Source organism: Nerophis ophidion, linkage group LG27 (genome assembly GCF_033978795.1).
Source record: "Nerophis ophidion isolate RoL-2023_Sa linkage group LG27, RoL_Noph_v1.0, whole genome shotgun sequence".
NCBI lineage: Eukaryota > Metazoa > Chordata > Actinopteri > Syngnathiformes > Syngnathidae > Nerophis > Nerophis ophidion.
In genome coordinates this window covers 16,873,993-16,889,378 of record NC_084637.1, presented here as the reverse complement: position 1 = coordinate 16,889,378, position 15,386 = coordinate 16,873,993, and the positions used below count along the sequence as shown (strand labels likewise).

The 15,386-nt window shown below is 39.3% G+C and overlaps 1 protein-coding gene across 6 annotated transcripts in view; it reads right to left on the bottom strand.

Annotated features, from left to right (window-relative positions):
* Positions 1–15,386, bottom strand: part of atp11a (ATPase phospholipid transporting 11A) — a 113,503-nt gene that overhangs the window by 17,013 nt on the left and 81,104 nt on the right. For 2 of the 6 annotated variants that reach the window (XM_061889878.1, XM_061889874.1), the window contains exons 19-31: positions 12,352–12,533; positions 11,705–11,953; positions 7,644–7,821; positions 7,426–7,528; positions 7,208–7,353; positions 7,080–7,139; positions 6,864–6,991; positions 5,001–5,136; positions 4,536–4,559; positions 1,182–1,247; positions 1,018–1,121; positions 777–942; positions 605–643 (exon numbers count right to left, since the gene is read on the bottom strand). In XM_061889878.1, coding sequence (XP_061745862.1) covers positions 605–643; positions 777–942; positions 1,018–1,121; positions 1,182–1,247; positions 4,536–4,559; positions 5,001–5,136; positions 6,864–6,991; positions 7,080–7,139; positions 7,208–7,353; positions 7,426–7,528; positions 7,644–7,821; positions 11,705–11,953; positions 12,352–12,533 — 1,581 coding nt within the window. The remainder of the gene's footprint in view (positions 1–604; positions 644–776; positions 943–1,017; positions 1,122–1,181; positions 1,248–4,535; positions 4,560–5,000; positions 5,137–6,863; positions 6,992–7,079; positions 7,140–7,207; positions 7,354–7,425; positions 7,529–7,643; positions 7,822–11,704; positions 11,954–12,351; positions 12,534–15,386) is intronic. The other 4 variants (XM_061889879.1, XM_061889877.1, XM_061889875.1 and 1 more) reach the window with 3 other exon arrangements.

Here is a 15,386-nt window from a genome sequence, read left to right as displayed (position 1 = left end):
ATATATATATATATATATATATATATATATATATATATATATATATATATATATATATATATATAAATAAATTTAAGGAATTAAATAAAAATGATGCTTTGTTTCCTTTGACTATTTTTTCTAGTCCAGTCGCCAGTTAGGTGGGCAATTGCTGAAACTGTACCTGCATGTGCAAAAAAATGTCACCCAAATGAACGGTTCACAACTGCGAATCGATTGTCAATGTTCACTTAAAAAAGACCGTTCAAAAGACTCGATTCATTCGCTGACGTCTCATCTCTAATAGAGAAGAGTTGAAACAAGATATTTATTTTGAAAGAGTTCATAAAAAAACACTGATTTGGTGGAATAGTCCAGAGGTTAGGTGGGCCAAGAGAGGACCAAATGAGAGAAAGAAGATAATTAGGTTGATTATTATCTATTTAAGGAAGACATGAAGGTTTAGATGAAGGTACATATACAACACTGCACACACAACAGTATTCTACGTCTGTAACCTTTATAAATTTCAGTACACTTCATTTAACGGTGCAAATTGTGCTTGTCTGAAAGTAAGTAAAAGAGCATGGACATGCACACACAAAAACCGACTGACTGGACTTACATCCAAAAGAGCAGGAACATAGCCGAGGCCTGCAAACATCTGCTGAGCCACAGCCAGCATTAGTTCGACAGACATGACACTTACTTGAAAAGCTTTAAATCACACATTTTATGTTGGAAGGACATGTGCTGTGCTGCGGGACTGGACTTTGTTACCTGTATGAAGCGCTCACCTGTATACGTTCAGTTGTAGTGGGCCACATAGCCCTCCAAATGACCTTCTTCAGCACGTCTGGTAGCAGACCGGCCGTAATCAGCAGAACTATGCTGAGCCAGGCCGGGCCACTGGACAACATCTGCATGAAGACATAGTACATCCTCTGATAGTTGAGGAAGGGCCTGCGGGACACAAGGCACGCCGTTTTAAACATCGCAAATAGCAACGAGAAAGCTAGAAAGAGACGGAATGTCTACCAGATGATTCCTCCCCACAGCAGAGAGAAGACAACAAAGAAGATAAGCGAGCCCCATATGACAAAGTGGTTGATCCAGGTCCAGTAATGAGTATCCAGGGCCAGCTGGATGGAGACAAGACCCGTCAATGTGTGTGCTTTTGTGTGTTTACTGTGTGTGTATACCTTGAAAGTAACCGTGAAGACCAGCACGGTAAACACCAGCGTCCCGAAGGTCCAGTTTCCAAACATCTGCAGAACAAAAAGAGTTGGTTCATGTCTAAAAACACACATGAAAACTGCTCACAAACAATTCCAATACTGTATGTACACAACATACCGTACAGCGTTCTAAAAAGAAAAGCACATAATCAGCACGACTCAATCAATCAAACAGATGGTGAAGACGGCGACACAAAGGGGAGGGAGGAACAAGAGGTGATGTTAGGACTGTTTCTGATAATGTAATGTTGGAACTATGATGGATCATTTAATGAAGGGCAAATTTAATGAGGAAACACTTGCTTTCTATTCATTGTTCTTAAGTTATTAGTCCCCTGGGATTCTGCAGGCCTTTTTTGACATCACTGTAGCCTCAAATGTCTGATTAAACGGAAGATTTTTCACAAGAACTGTGATAGAATTTTCCGCTTTTGTTTTTAGCTGATATTTGTAAAAAACATTAAAGTTCAACTAAATGGTTCTTTCGGCGTAATTATGATAGGGAAACGTGTTGAAGAACACCAAATCAATGACTAATTAAAGACAAAAAGCATTGACCAAAGCATCTTACCAACATGGCACACAATAAGATGACCATAACTAGAAGAATGCAGAAAATAGACTAAAGAAAAAGCATCAAGAATCAAAATAAAACAAAACATGAAAAATATATGTAAAATGACAATTATTACATTATTAAACAATAAATACAAAATATATACAGTAAAAAATAACTGGATAAATCATTTTAAAAAATAATGAAATATTAATCAAATAAAAGTATACCGTATTTTTTTACTATAAGTCGCACCTGCCCAAAATGCATTATAAAGAAGAAAAAAAACATATATAAGTCGCACTGGAGTATAAGTCGCATTTGAGTATAAGTCGCATTTTTGGGGAAATGTATTTGATAAAACCCAACACCAAGAATAGACATTTGAAAGGCAATTTAAAATAAATAATGAATAGTAAACAACAGGCTGAATAAGTGTACGTTATATGACATATAAATAACCAACTGAGAAGGTGCCTGGTATGTTAACGTAACATATTATGGTAAGAGTCATTCAAATAACTATAACATATAGAACATGCTATACGTTTACCAAACAATCTGTCACTCCTAATTGCTAAATCCCATGAAATCTTATACGTCTAGTCTCTTACGTGGATGAGCTAAATAATATTATTTGATATTTTACGGTAATGTGTTAATAATTTCACACGAGTCGCTCCTGAATATAATTCGCACCCCCGTCCAAACTATAAAAAAAACTGCGACTTATAGTAGAAAAAATACAGTATATAAAATTATTATAAATAAAAGCATGGAAAATAAATAAAATAACAATAAAATTGCGGCCATTACGAGGGGGAAAAAAAATAACAGAAAATTAGGACTGTCAAAAATAATTAATTACCGGTTAATACAAAGACCATTGCACTAATTAAGTAATCACACAATTTATTTTAGACTGAATGAAAAATATAAGGCTGCTGCCCCCGAAACCCGACCTCGGATAAGCGGAAGAAGATGGATGGATGGACAACTTATTTTGACCGCACATGGTCCTCCACCTTGATCACAGATCAAGGTGGAGGACCTTGATCTGTGATCGATTACCTGAGAGTGGTAAAATTTCAAACTAAAATTAAAAAAAATAAAAATAAAACTATTACCAAGTTTTGAGCAAATACATGGTTGAAAAACTGTTCCTGTATAAGATTCTGACAGAAAAAGTTGTCTCAAAATATTTGGGTCTTTTTTTAAAGTAGATTTCAAACATGCAAGCAAGTAATTTACTGTGATTAATTGCAATTAATCCAAATTCAAAAGAGTGATTCATCTCATTTACAAAATGAATTATTTGACAGCAAGAGGGACATACATTAGAAATGGCTGTACACTGACCATACACACATATTCTTTCAAGTACTGTGTATCTTTAGGTGGAGTCTTATTGCATACAGTACGCCCCATCAGTTAGCACAAATACGGACGATCAAAACATCCTGGAAGGGTGACTGGGGCCAATTAGTGTTTGGACTAGAACAAATACAACAAAATCAAGGGGTGCCAATTAGACTAAAAAACAAAAATCCTCTAATAATTTTCATTCAACTACTAAAGTATGGACCCAGACAGTGTCATCTTTACATTGAAAAAGTTGAATATCTTTTAATATTTCTACACAGCCTACAGCTGTAAGGCTACAGCAGTGGTGTCAAACACAGGTTTAATCCGGTCCACAAGATGACTTTGCTACATATAAAAATTAATTGCAATTTTCTAATGAAAAAAAACTGTTGTTCTAAATGAGTCCACTGGATGTGGCAATAGCAACTCAAGTGTAAGCCACATCACACTATTTAAAGATGGCATGTCAGCTGACTTTAAGCGCTCTCTGGATTGGCCGCCGCTACGCCGCTCAGCAAGCAAGCACTCAGCTGCTGCTGTTGGAACTTGTGGCTGGCGGCAGGCTAATGCTGTCGCGACACACAATACCTCCTTTACCGGTAAATCATCCACTCAACGGATAAAATCACATCTTTGCAGTTAAAGTTCCGTGCAGCGCTTGCAATTGGTTAACGGCACAATGTGCACACTGAACTCCATCGTAAAAATGTGTGTTGCTACATTTATTGTTTGTTCTATTTTATTTCATGCTTAAATCTAGTATATTCACATTGGTTAAGTTTGTAATTACGTTACCTTTAATCCGGCTATTTTTCTGTCTTTTTGACCATTATTTTGATTATATTATAATTGTAATATTTGAATGATGATAAATTAAGGTGATGGGGCAGTTGTGGATGTGACCAATGTGGCGGCTTGAATAAACACTTGGTTGAGTTTATAAACACGTCTTTGATGGTGAACTGGCAACATGAGAATGCTAAACAGTAAGTACTTAAAATTTAATGGCTTTGTAAAAACACTGTGACAAAGTCCAAGTTCATTGTGTTCTCATGGTGTTCTGCAATATTTTTTTTCCTCAAAATTTTCAATGAACCTAAAGTGTTTCGCCAAGAGGATTATTTGTAATATTACAGAATGTGATTGTACTATTTTTGGCCAAAGACAAAGAAATCAACTTCAAAGTTGTCTTTATTTTTAAATTATTATGCCATGATTTTATCAGTCCGGTCCAAGTGGGAATACATGTTCCTCCTTGCGACCCCTGAGTTAAAATGAGTTTGACACCCCTGGTCTACAGCAAGAGAGGGACGTGAGATGGGGCATGAGCAGGCAATAGTTGGTTTTGTGCCAGGCTGAAATTGGAGGGGTGACAGTGAGACGTGGGCGGGGCTTACCATCTGTGTGTTGGTTGTCATTAGCTGGGAGGAGGAAAGAAGCATAAAGAAAAAGCAACACAAAAAGGTAAGAGGAGAGGAAGAAGAAGGCCAGAAGAAAATCATAAAAAATAATAAAACAGTCCGATAACAGGAGAAATAAATAATAATCAACAAATGCAAAGAAAACAGAAGCTCACAAAGTTTCAAAGAGAATAACAGTGGCCAAGAATGAAAGGAGGCAAGGATGGTGACATTCGAGAATGCTCTTTTATGTAACACCTGTCATGCACTGTAGTAGTTCAGTGTCGTCTTGAGAAATGTAGATTTAGTTACCAAAGTACTTTTTTCCTCTGGCTTCCATGATGTGTTTTTACTCCTTACCTGGTTGTATTACCTCCATATTCAACTGTGACACTTTGACTAATGCAACAAAATGTGTTTCAAATCTCCCAAGACTGCTGCTGACGACACGCTTGACGTTACCTGTCCGTTGCTGGTGAAGGTGGTGTTGTCAAACAGGAAGTAAGCACCGAAGAACATCACAATGGCGTCATATACGCCCAAGACAGTCCAATATATAAAGCTTTGCCAGCGCAGTAACGAGTTCTTGGCAATGTCTCTGTGGAGGCAAAGGAAAGTGTTAACCAGTCACAATCTTTAAAAAGGAGCTGTAAATTCTCTTATATCATTTAGCAGCAGGAGAGTACACATCAAACCTAAAAGGCTACCACATTTATTAGGGCTGTCAAAGTTAAGACGATAATAACGAGTTAATGCTAATTTCCACTACAGTAGTGGGGAAAACACACAAGTGCCACCGCGGCAGGCGGTAACAAACACCGATCAGAAATGGACAACGACAAGCGCACATTGAAAGGTGCGGCATGCCCCACAAGAACCATCGGCTTTCCCAACAGGACCAAAGCATTCTGTATCCTCTGCCGCCGGAGCAGACCGTGTCCCAAATGCTGCTGGAGTGATCGCCAAGTGGCGAAATGCAATGAGCAAGAGTGGGCAACCGGGTGTCACGTCATGACTCACCCGGTGCCAAAAAAGTACCGGGTTTGGTACCATTACGAGTTAGAAGGGGTGAGTGTGTGTCAGAGAGTGTTTGTGTCTGTAAAAGAGGGTTTGTGCTTTTTTGAACAGCCCAACACAAAATGGAGACAACGTTTAATAAAAACACTTTCATAAATCAAACACATTATCCAGTCCAGGGATGCCCATTACATCGATCGCGAGCTACAGGTCGATCGTGGAGGGTGTGTCAGTCGATTGCAAACCAAGCATTAAAAAATAAACCGAAAAATTTGTGATCATCAATCTTTACTACGACGTCACTTTCGTTACTTGATTGACTTTCACGGCACGGCTTCTGAGATGACGCTGGCTGCTGCCAGATCATTATTAAGAAAACATGACCGAGAGGAGGGCGAGAAACACTATTTCAACACTCTCGCGCCGTACCTGCTGTCAAAACCCTAAAGACAGACTGCACAGTTGCTGTCTTCACAATAAAAGCCCTGCTTCATCCTGCCTGCGCTAACAAAATAAGAGTCTCAGAAAGCTAGCGTGCACAAGTTAGCAAGCTACGGAGTTGGCCGTCAATGTATTTCTTGTAAAATGTATAAAAACGAGCATGGAAGCTGGACAAATAAGATGCCAAAAACTAACCACTTTCATGTGGTATTGGACAGAGAGGAGGACTTTTTTCTCCTCCATTCGAAAATGTGGACGTTATCAGCACTACTGTCTGATTCCAAACAATGCAAGCCATCAGAATCAGGTAATACAGCAACTTACATTCTTGTCTTCATGAAACAAAATAAATCTATATGTGTCAAACATGCTTGTGTTATCATTAAACACCTTTAACGTGTTAACAAAAACGTCTCTTTCATAAATAATTAAATATAAATTATATATATAAATGAAGTAGATTCCTTTGACTCGGTCAATTGAAAAGTAGCTCACCTGCAGAAAAAGTGTGGGCACGCCTGATCCAGTACGATGTTGATAGCATCAAAAACGATCTACACAGTAGGTTACACTTATCAAAGATCTAAAAAATTCTATAAATCTATGATTAACTACGAGTTAACTAGGGACAAAATCGCAATTAAGTATTTTGAACATCTGACAGCCCTAATATTTCCATGTAACCCAGTCTGCAGTGGCTCTGAAGGTGCAGTGTGCTCACATTAACTCCAAATGCATGTCATGAGAAAGACGTTTTCCAAGACTCAAACAACGTGAGTGGGGGCCAATGCCAATGTCAGGCGACCACTAGTTTGATTAATCTTGTGACTAATCTAGATGGAGGCAAATAGCACTGTAATCCCCAACCTGTACAAAGCCGGGTCCTTCTTCAGGATGTCCATGTTGATGTGCTGCTCGACGAGACTGTAGAGCAGAATGGGCAGTGAAGTGAAGCTGATGTTGTACAGAGTCAAGTAGGCTGTATCATACAGCGGCTGAGGATGGGGAGGGAGACAATGACACGTTTTATTTCTCGTGACTGTCCTTGTGTACGCTTCAGCCTGTGTAAAGCGCATCACTTACCTGCTGTGAGAAACCACAGAAAAACTGGTAGAGGAACTGGGGAAAGATGAAGCAGACATTCTGGGGGAAAGAAACAAATATAGTCAGGTGCATTGTATTTAAGGTAAAAATAATGTAATCGCCTGCACCTTGTAAAAGAAGTACTGTACAAGCTCAGAGATGCGTATGTAGTAATAATGTCCATGGACAAGCAGCATCTTCTTGAGGTGTTTGAATTTTGGAATAGCGTAGTCACTGTTCCTCACTGCTTGACGGCCCTCCTTACCCATGATACCTGAGGGATAAGGTCAGGCTTGTCAAAAAAAATGCACCTGAGCTTTTAAAAGTTAATGTAAGATATCCTCACCAATGCCGACGTGTGCCTCGAGGATCATGCTGACATCGTTGGCACCGTCTCCAACGGCAAGTGTGATCGGATGCTCCTTCGATGTTTTGATCAACTTGACAATCTGGATAAGAACAAAGTACCAAGTAACGTGACCCGCATGAGCATTAAGCAGCAAACTTCTCTAGGATTTTAGAATATTGAATGATGTAGTTTAGACACAAATGTTGCTTTCGTACCTGAGCTTTCTGAAGAGGTGCCATTCGACAGCAGAGTACCGCGCTGCAATTGCGGCAGATTTCCAGGAAAATCTCTTTGTAGTTCCCTGAGTTGGAGTCCTCCTGGCCGGGCTTCATCACTGCCGAGAGGGTGGCTCCGTCGATGATGAGACCGTAGTCGGTGTAGTCACCTGATAAACTGCACAGTCACATAACTAGTAAGCATGTTCTACACGGCAGAAATGACTTACTTCACTACACAGGAACATTCAGCTGCAGTGCCAAAAATACATTTAAACCTCTTAGAGTAGTAATTCCCAACTACTGTACGACATCATCAGGTGGGAAATTATTAAATTTCACCTAATTGGGCCGAAAATTATTTACTACAAATAATAAATTGTTCATTTAGCTGTGCGAGACGGAACAATGAAATGCTCCTTCACTTTTTACCAAAGCATATATAGGCCATACCATACTTTTTTGATTAAGTCAGGGTACCCTTATCCAATATTGAAATTGGTCCAATATCAGCGAAAAAACAAAAGTATCGAATTATATCGATTTGCATCTAAAATCTCTGATATAAGCGCTCAAATACAGGCAGTCCTGCAGCATGTTTACCTGTGCAAAGCTGGACAGACAGTTAACATCTAAATGTCTTCCAATAAGCACATACTTGTATTTTTATAAGTCATTTACAAAAGGTAAACATGGTAGGCTATAAGCTACTAGGAGCTAGCACCTATACAACAACTAAGCACACAAGATGGACATACATAAGTGCCTTTAATTAAACAATATTCTAGTCTAAAACACAATATTGGTTAATATAAACAAGTATCAAATTATTATAGTTACATGTTACTTACATATACGAAGTTGCCAAGTATCCGGCAACAAAAGTGTCCGCATCATTCATCTTTCTGCATCATGAGCTTAACTTAAAGTACCAGGAGAGTGGAAAAACAAGTTGCCTCTATATTAATGCTATTATCATACATAAGTGATGTATGACAGTTAAGGACTTAAAGTTTGTGAGTAAATAGATATGAATAAAATAGTATCGATCTCAAGGAGATTCCAAAGCCATTTTGAGAGATAAAGAGCTCGCCATACACGTCATCGCATGATGTAGAGGTTTGGGACCGCAGATCCCTTCCTCACCAACAACAATCTAAATCAAGCAGACTTTGTGAGAGCCAACGACGACAAGTTTGGGGAAAATTATGATCCGGAAACTTGTTTTTGGTCCTGAATATAAGGAGGATGATCCGAGTTTAATCCCGGGCTTGAGATCTTTCTGTGTGGAGTTTGCATGTTCTCCCTGTGACCGTGGTGGGTTTTCTCCGGGTATTCCGGCTTCCGACCACCTCCAAAGACATGCACCTGGGGATAAGTTGATTGGCAACACTAAATTAGCCCGAGTGTGTGAATGTGAGTGTGAATGTTGTCTGTCTATCTGTTTGCCCTGTGATAAGGTAGCGACTTGTCCAGGGTGTACGCCGCCTTCCGCCCGAATGCAGCTGAGCGAGGCTCCAGCACCCCCAGAAACCCCTTAAGGGACAAGCGCTAGACAATTGATGGATGGATGGATGGATCTACAAGTTTTAGAAGATCTCCTAATCAGATCCAGCTTTAGTGAAACACTAAGCATCATGTAGCAGTGCTAAACAAGCAATATAAACCACAAACATAATAATACTATCGCTTACTGTACAATGTCTGCTTTTACTTCAATGATGACTGATAGAATGTTAATATATTCCTGAATAGATTAAGAATTCATCATGATGCACACAAAGGGTTAACAAGGAAAAGTCTTCCTGCAGACATTGTTTTCGGTTGCGTTAGAGATGCGCGGATAGGCAATTATATCATCCACATCACCAAAATCGTCATCCACCCGCCGTCAACCCGAACCAACTTTTTAGCGGGACCGTACCAGCCCGCTGAATTACATCTAAGGTTGGCCACCTTTACCACTCACAGAGCATTTAAAACTGTTTGACAGAGTAATGTAATCAATTGGAACCGCTGACGTTCTCGCGACTATTCAATAACGTTCATCCTGATGACAAGAATGTGGGCGTGCTGTGAAGCCTTTGCCTTTGACACCTTCAACAACATGTACGAACTGATTGTTGGTCCAGCAACATGTGTGCAGCTTCCGCAATCACACGTACAAGATTGAAAGGCATACTGGGTGATACAGAGTACACTGATGGTTGTGATATAAACAACTTTAACACTTACTAATATGCGCCACGCAATGAAGCCACACAATACAAGATTGACAAACACATTTCGGGAGAACATCCTCACAGTAACACAACATAAACGCAACACAACTAATACCCATAATCTTTTGTATTCATGCCACTTCCTGAATATATTTTACACCCCCGCGCCCCCAACCCCGCCCAACTTACCGACGCACGGGGGGGAGTGGCGGGGTTTGGGGTGTATAAAATAGTCAGGATGTGTCATGAATACAAAGGATTATGGGTATTTGTTGTGTTGCGTTTATGTTGTGTTACTGTGAGGATGTTCTCCCGAAATGTGTTTGTCGTTCTTAATTGGTGTGGCTTCAGTCGGCCTTTAGAGTTTTGATGGAAGGTATGGTGCGAGAGTCCTTTGAAATAAAAAGTGTTTCTTGCCTTCCTCTCAATCATTTTTTCTTAATAATGATCTCGCAGCAGCCAGCATCATCTCACAAGACCTTTGGGTGCCGTGAATGTTAATCGAGTGACGTCTTGGTGAAGATTGATGATCGCTAATTTTTAGGTCTATTTTTTTTAAAGCCTGGCTGGCGATCGACTGACACACCCTTCGCGGTCGACCGGTAGCTCGCGATCGACGTAATGGGCACCCCTGATTTAGAGGGTTTTAAGGACGGAAAAGAGAGTCCTCTTTGACTACATTGTTAGCACACGTTTTGTATTTATTTATTTACGACTTACAATGTAATTTTTTTTAAAAACATACAGTATGTGTTCATGTCTTACATAAGGATTGTGAATGATAGCCAGCACATCTCTCTAAGTTTTGCGTATTTTCAGGACGACTGATCTGATACTATGGTCAGAGTGCAGAAGTGTTACTCTAGTGACGTCAGTTAAGGGAACTTATGGAAGACGTTCGGAGCAAAATATTCAAAATGGCAGACTGAATTTGTGGCATTTTGTGATGTTTAGATGGTATTTTCAAAAAACTTTGCGGATTGTTACTACAATTGGATATGGTTTAATCGATACAATGAAACACAATTAGTCATATAAAGTCAACATGTTTTTCCACTCTAGGGGTACTTTAATTAATTATTGTGGCCACTGGACATCGCCAGGAAAATAACTACCACTCTAATTAAATTCAAAGACAGCAAAAGTTCATTTCAGACATTAATAATAAATAGATTAGTGTTATTCATACCCAATAATGTTCTCTGCTTGAGTAATTTCCCTTGATTAAGCCTTTTGCTAACATTCTACACTTTCGGTATCTGTAATGTGCGGGGGTCACAGCTCACTGCGGGGTCGTTATCCCAGGAATGCAGAACGGACAACTCCAGACGAACCCGTGAAGGTAGGAACATGATTTAATCCATAAATCATACACAATACCAAAAGACAGGAAACAAACAAAAGAAAAGTGTGCCGATCGCACGGGAAGCTAAGGCAACAATTTAGGACCAGAATCAAGAATTGAAAACAGGAATAAACCAATGTAATAGTTCCATACCGCAAACAATAAAGCCACACAGAGTGTGGCGAGCAACGTGAATAAATAGCTCTCTGATTAGTTTTAACAGCCGGTGAACGTGCCCAACACTAATCAGAGGCAGGTGAAACCAATTAGTACCCAGGGTAACCAAAACAAACACCCGAAGTGCACAAAAGAGGAACTAAGGTAGTCCAAAACTAACAAATCATAACTAAACAAAACATGATCCGGACCACGGACCACGACAGAATCGGCCAATTCTCAAGCCTCAATTATTGTATCGGAGGTGTAAAAAGTTGTTTTGGGACACTCTTAAAATAACGTTTGGAAGACACTTATTTTAAAGCTTGCAAACTCACCCAGTGATGTCCCTGGTCCAGCCACCATGATGTGTGAGCACAGTTCTGCGCAGGTCAAACAGAACATCATGAAGGCTCTGCTCCTCTGTGCGCTTGGTGGTCAACTCCAGGATCTGCGTGTTGCGATGGAACAACTTGCTGGCGTAGCAGGTGGCGGCAGCCGTCTCCATCTTGTCGCCGGTCAGCACCCACACTTTCATACCTGCCTTGTGCAGAGACTCGATGGTGTCTGCCGCTTTTTCTTGCAGTCTGTTATGGACAAAATTGTGGGAAAATGGTGGCTGGGGTAGAACTTAGTATGCAGAACAACAGGGTGGAATGCATAGTTTGTTGCACAAAACCACAACTGAGATAACACCCAAGCGAAGGGTCAAACAGTACAGTGCACTTATCCCCCTGCCTTGTTTTGAATAGCACAAGCTGACCTGCAATGCCCTCCTGGCTAACAATGTATTTTCAAAGTGCCTCAGTTCCGAGTGTGTGATAGGGCATGAACATCCACTTGCATCATTCAACTAACTAGAAGTTGCGAATAACTCGTTAAGGCAATAGAATGCACACAATCAGGAGTTGGCGCTGTGGGCTAACTGGAGGCAGACAACCAAGATAAAGAATAATACATAAATGTCTGGATACTGTTGTCTAACCTGTCCTCCACAGCAGTGGCTCCCAGCAGGATGAGATCTTTCTCAATCAGGTCGTAAGCCTCTGCCAGTCGTTTGTCTCGGTCTTGTAGTGCCAACTTGGCCCCGTTTAACAGGAGGCAAACCTCCTGATACTGCACCAGACTGAGAGGCCGGTAGGCAACACACAGCGTCCGCAGACCCTCCTATGGAAACATCCCATAGAGGTAAGACAAATGCAGAAGAAAAAATGTTTAAAATAAAATTTAAAAAATAAATATATTGTTAGTGCTTTCAAGAGATAAAAAAAAAAAGAGTGATCATGTTCTGTAATTAATCTTTTTTAATCTCACCTAAAAATATTGAGAAAAGCATTTACTTTATTTTTTTTTATTCAGATTCATTACATTGTTACTGATATAGGGTTTAAAAGAGTGGCTTTATAAAGTCGTTCATTGTTTTTAACATACTTGAACAAATGGAATCTAATTTATTCACCTAAACAAAATATCAGGTCCATATAAAGTGTTAAAGTTACTACATCAAAAAACAGCAAGAATACTTTTTAAGGCATGTAATGAATGTTAAACTTTTTGCTTTTTCTCTGCTTCAGATAATTTAAAATATATAAAACAGACCAATCAATCAAGAGATAGTATATGTACCCAACATTGGTTTAAGAGAACATCCATCCATCCATTTTCTACCGCTTATTCCCTTTTGGGGTCACAGGGGGCGCTGGTGCCTATCTCAGCTACAATCGGGCAGAAGGCGGGGTACACCCTGGACAAGTCGCCACCTCATCGCAGGGTTTAAGAGAACAGATTTCAGAAATAAAATATATATCTATATTTGTCACAATTACATGTTTATTCTTTAAAACGAATTGGACAACGTTTTGGCATGGCTTTTTTACACCCAATCACACAGTTTCAGACACGTACATTATTTCAGAACAAAACTTGTTTCTGAGTTTCAGTTTCATTTAGTCCACTGGAAGACACGGCGGCAATTACAACAACATTCTTCTCTATGTAAATAGTGCGTTGATTTTAAAAATTATGTGCACATCATTGTACGTGTAATATATCACTATAATAAAGCACAGATCTGTTATGTCAAATGCAGCTTGAAGGGGGAACTGCACTTTTTTTTTTTTTTATTTTGCTTATCTTCACAATCATTATGAGTGACAAGAACACAATCATCTTTTTTTTTAGGATTTTATAGATGATAAAAAACGCTTGAAAGATCGGAGTCACCGTTGGAGCCTTCTAAGCCCTCTAAAACAACTTCAAAACCCTACATCAGCGCTCTACATACACACTGTATATATGTACATATATATATATATGTGGTATCGCGCATTGATTTCTGTTTCCATAGCAGCGCATGTCCGACCTCTGGCAACAATTGTGTGTTCCTTACTTACCGAAACAAACGCGTGTGTGTTGTAATCATGGCAGACTTGGTAACAGAAAAATGAAGATTCCCAACGTTATATTATTGAAGCTGAATATACTGAGAGGATGAACTACTGCTCATAGACACGACCAAGAAGGAAGGGTGAGACATTGGAGCAGACGAAAGTCGAAAGAGTGAGGTGAAAGTGACTGACGCTAGAAATGTGGAACTTGGAGCCATGTTATTCCGACATAATGTAATGCTTACCCAAATAAACCGGAAAAAATTCCCAGGCCAGCTGGACCAAACGCACAACTGTTCATCGAGTGAGTCAGTTTAATATCGATCATGCGTGTTAGTACAATTACAGTATATTATCTGTCTGGCTCTTGTGTGTACAAACAAAACATGAAATACTTTACAGATACTGTAATATGATTGTTCATGTTTTTCAGTCAATACAAATTAGTGTCGTATTGCAGTGTTGTGCATTACAAACTCAAACACGTTTTGTGTCGTCGTAGAAGCTATCTCTGCTCTTGCCGTAACTAACTTTTGTGGCTAATACAGTAGCATGCCAATGTGTTACTAACCTAAAAAAATACTTCCTAAGTGTTCGCTCTTACAATAACAATGTTGCTACAGATTGGTAATTATACAGGTCACAGAACATAAATGAAGTATTGAGTTTTTTTAAAAAGTGATTTAAAGGTAGAATTCATTGGTCCCATCGCTAGCCACCAAGAATGAGTCGATTTTTGGTTAGAATGCATAAAACCCCAAAATCTTTTGTCTTCTTGTCTCTAATAAGGATTGTGTTCGATGGGCAAAATTCCCCCAAAAAAGTGCAGTTCCCCTTTAAGATGTCAAAACACACCCAGAAGTGTTGCCATTTCTCCATAGCTTGTCTAATAGAGGGGGTGCACATTTCTCTAAAAAACGGAAAGCATTCAAACTTAAACAATCCGTAAACACATTTTGATATGTATTTAAGTTCATTATGAATATTTTACACTATTTAAATATATATATAATTAATCTATCTCCACTATTTAACGTCACTTTCATTACTGGTGAAACCTAATTTTTTGCATACCGTTTTTGTGCCTCATGGCGGTAGGTAGCATTGTTGCTCACAGTCAAGCACATGTAAAGAGTAAGGTAACTTGCAATCATACGGAGAGAGCAACATTTCCGTATTTTTCGGATTTTAAGTCGCTCCGGAGTACACGTCGCACCGGCCGAAAATGCATAACAAAGAAGGAAAAAAACATATATACTGTACGTCGCACTGGAGTATAATTCGCATTTTTGGGGGAAATTTATTTGATAAAATCCAACACCAAGAATAGACATTTGAAAGGCAATTTAAAATAAATAAAGAATAGTGAACAACAGGCTGAATAAGTGTACGTTATATGACAAATAAATAACCAACTGAGAACGTGCCTGGTATGTTAACATAACAGATTATGGTAAGAGTCATTCAAATAACTACAACATATAGAACATGCTATACGTTTACCAAACAATCTGTCACTCCTAATCGATAAAACCGATTAAATCTTCCTCGATGTCGCTTCCAAACAACTCTGCCAACTCCAAAGGTATGCGCCGCTTCCTCTTGTCGTTTCCTGCTGCATATTTCACTACGT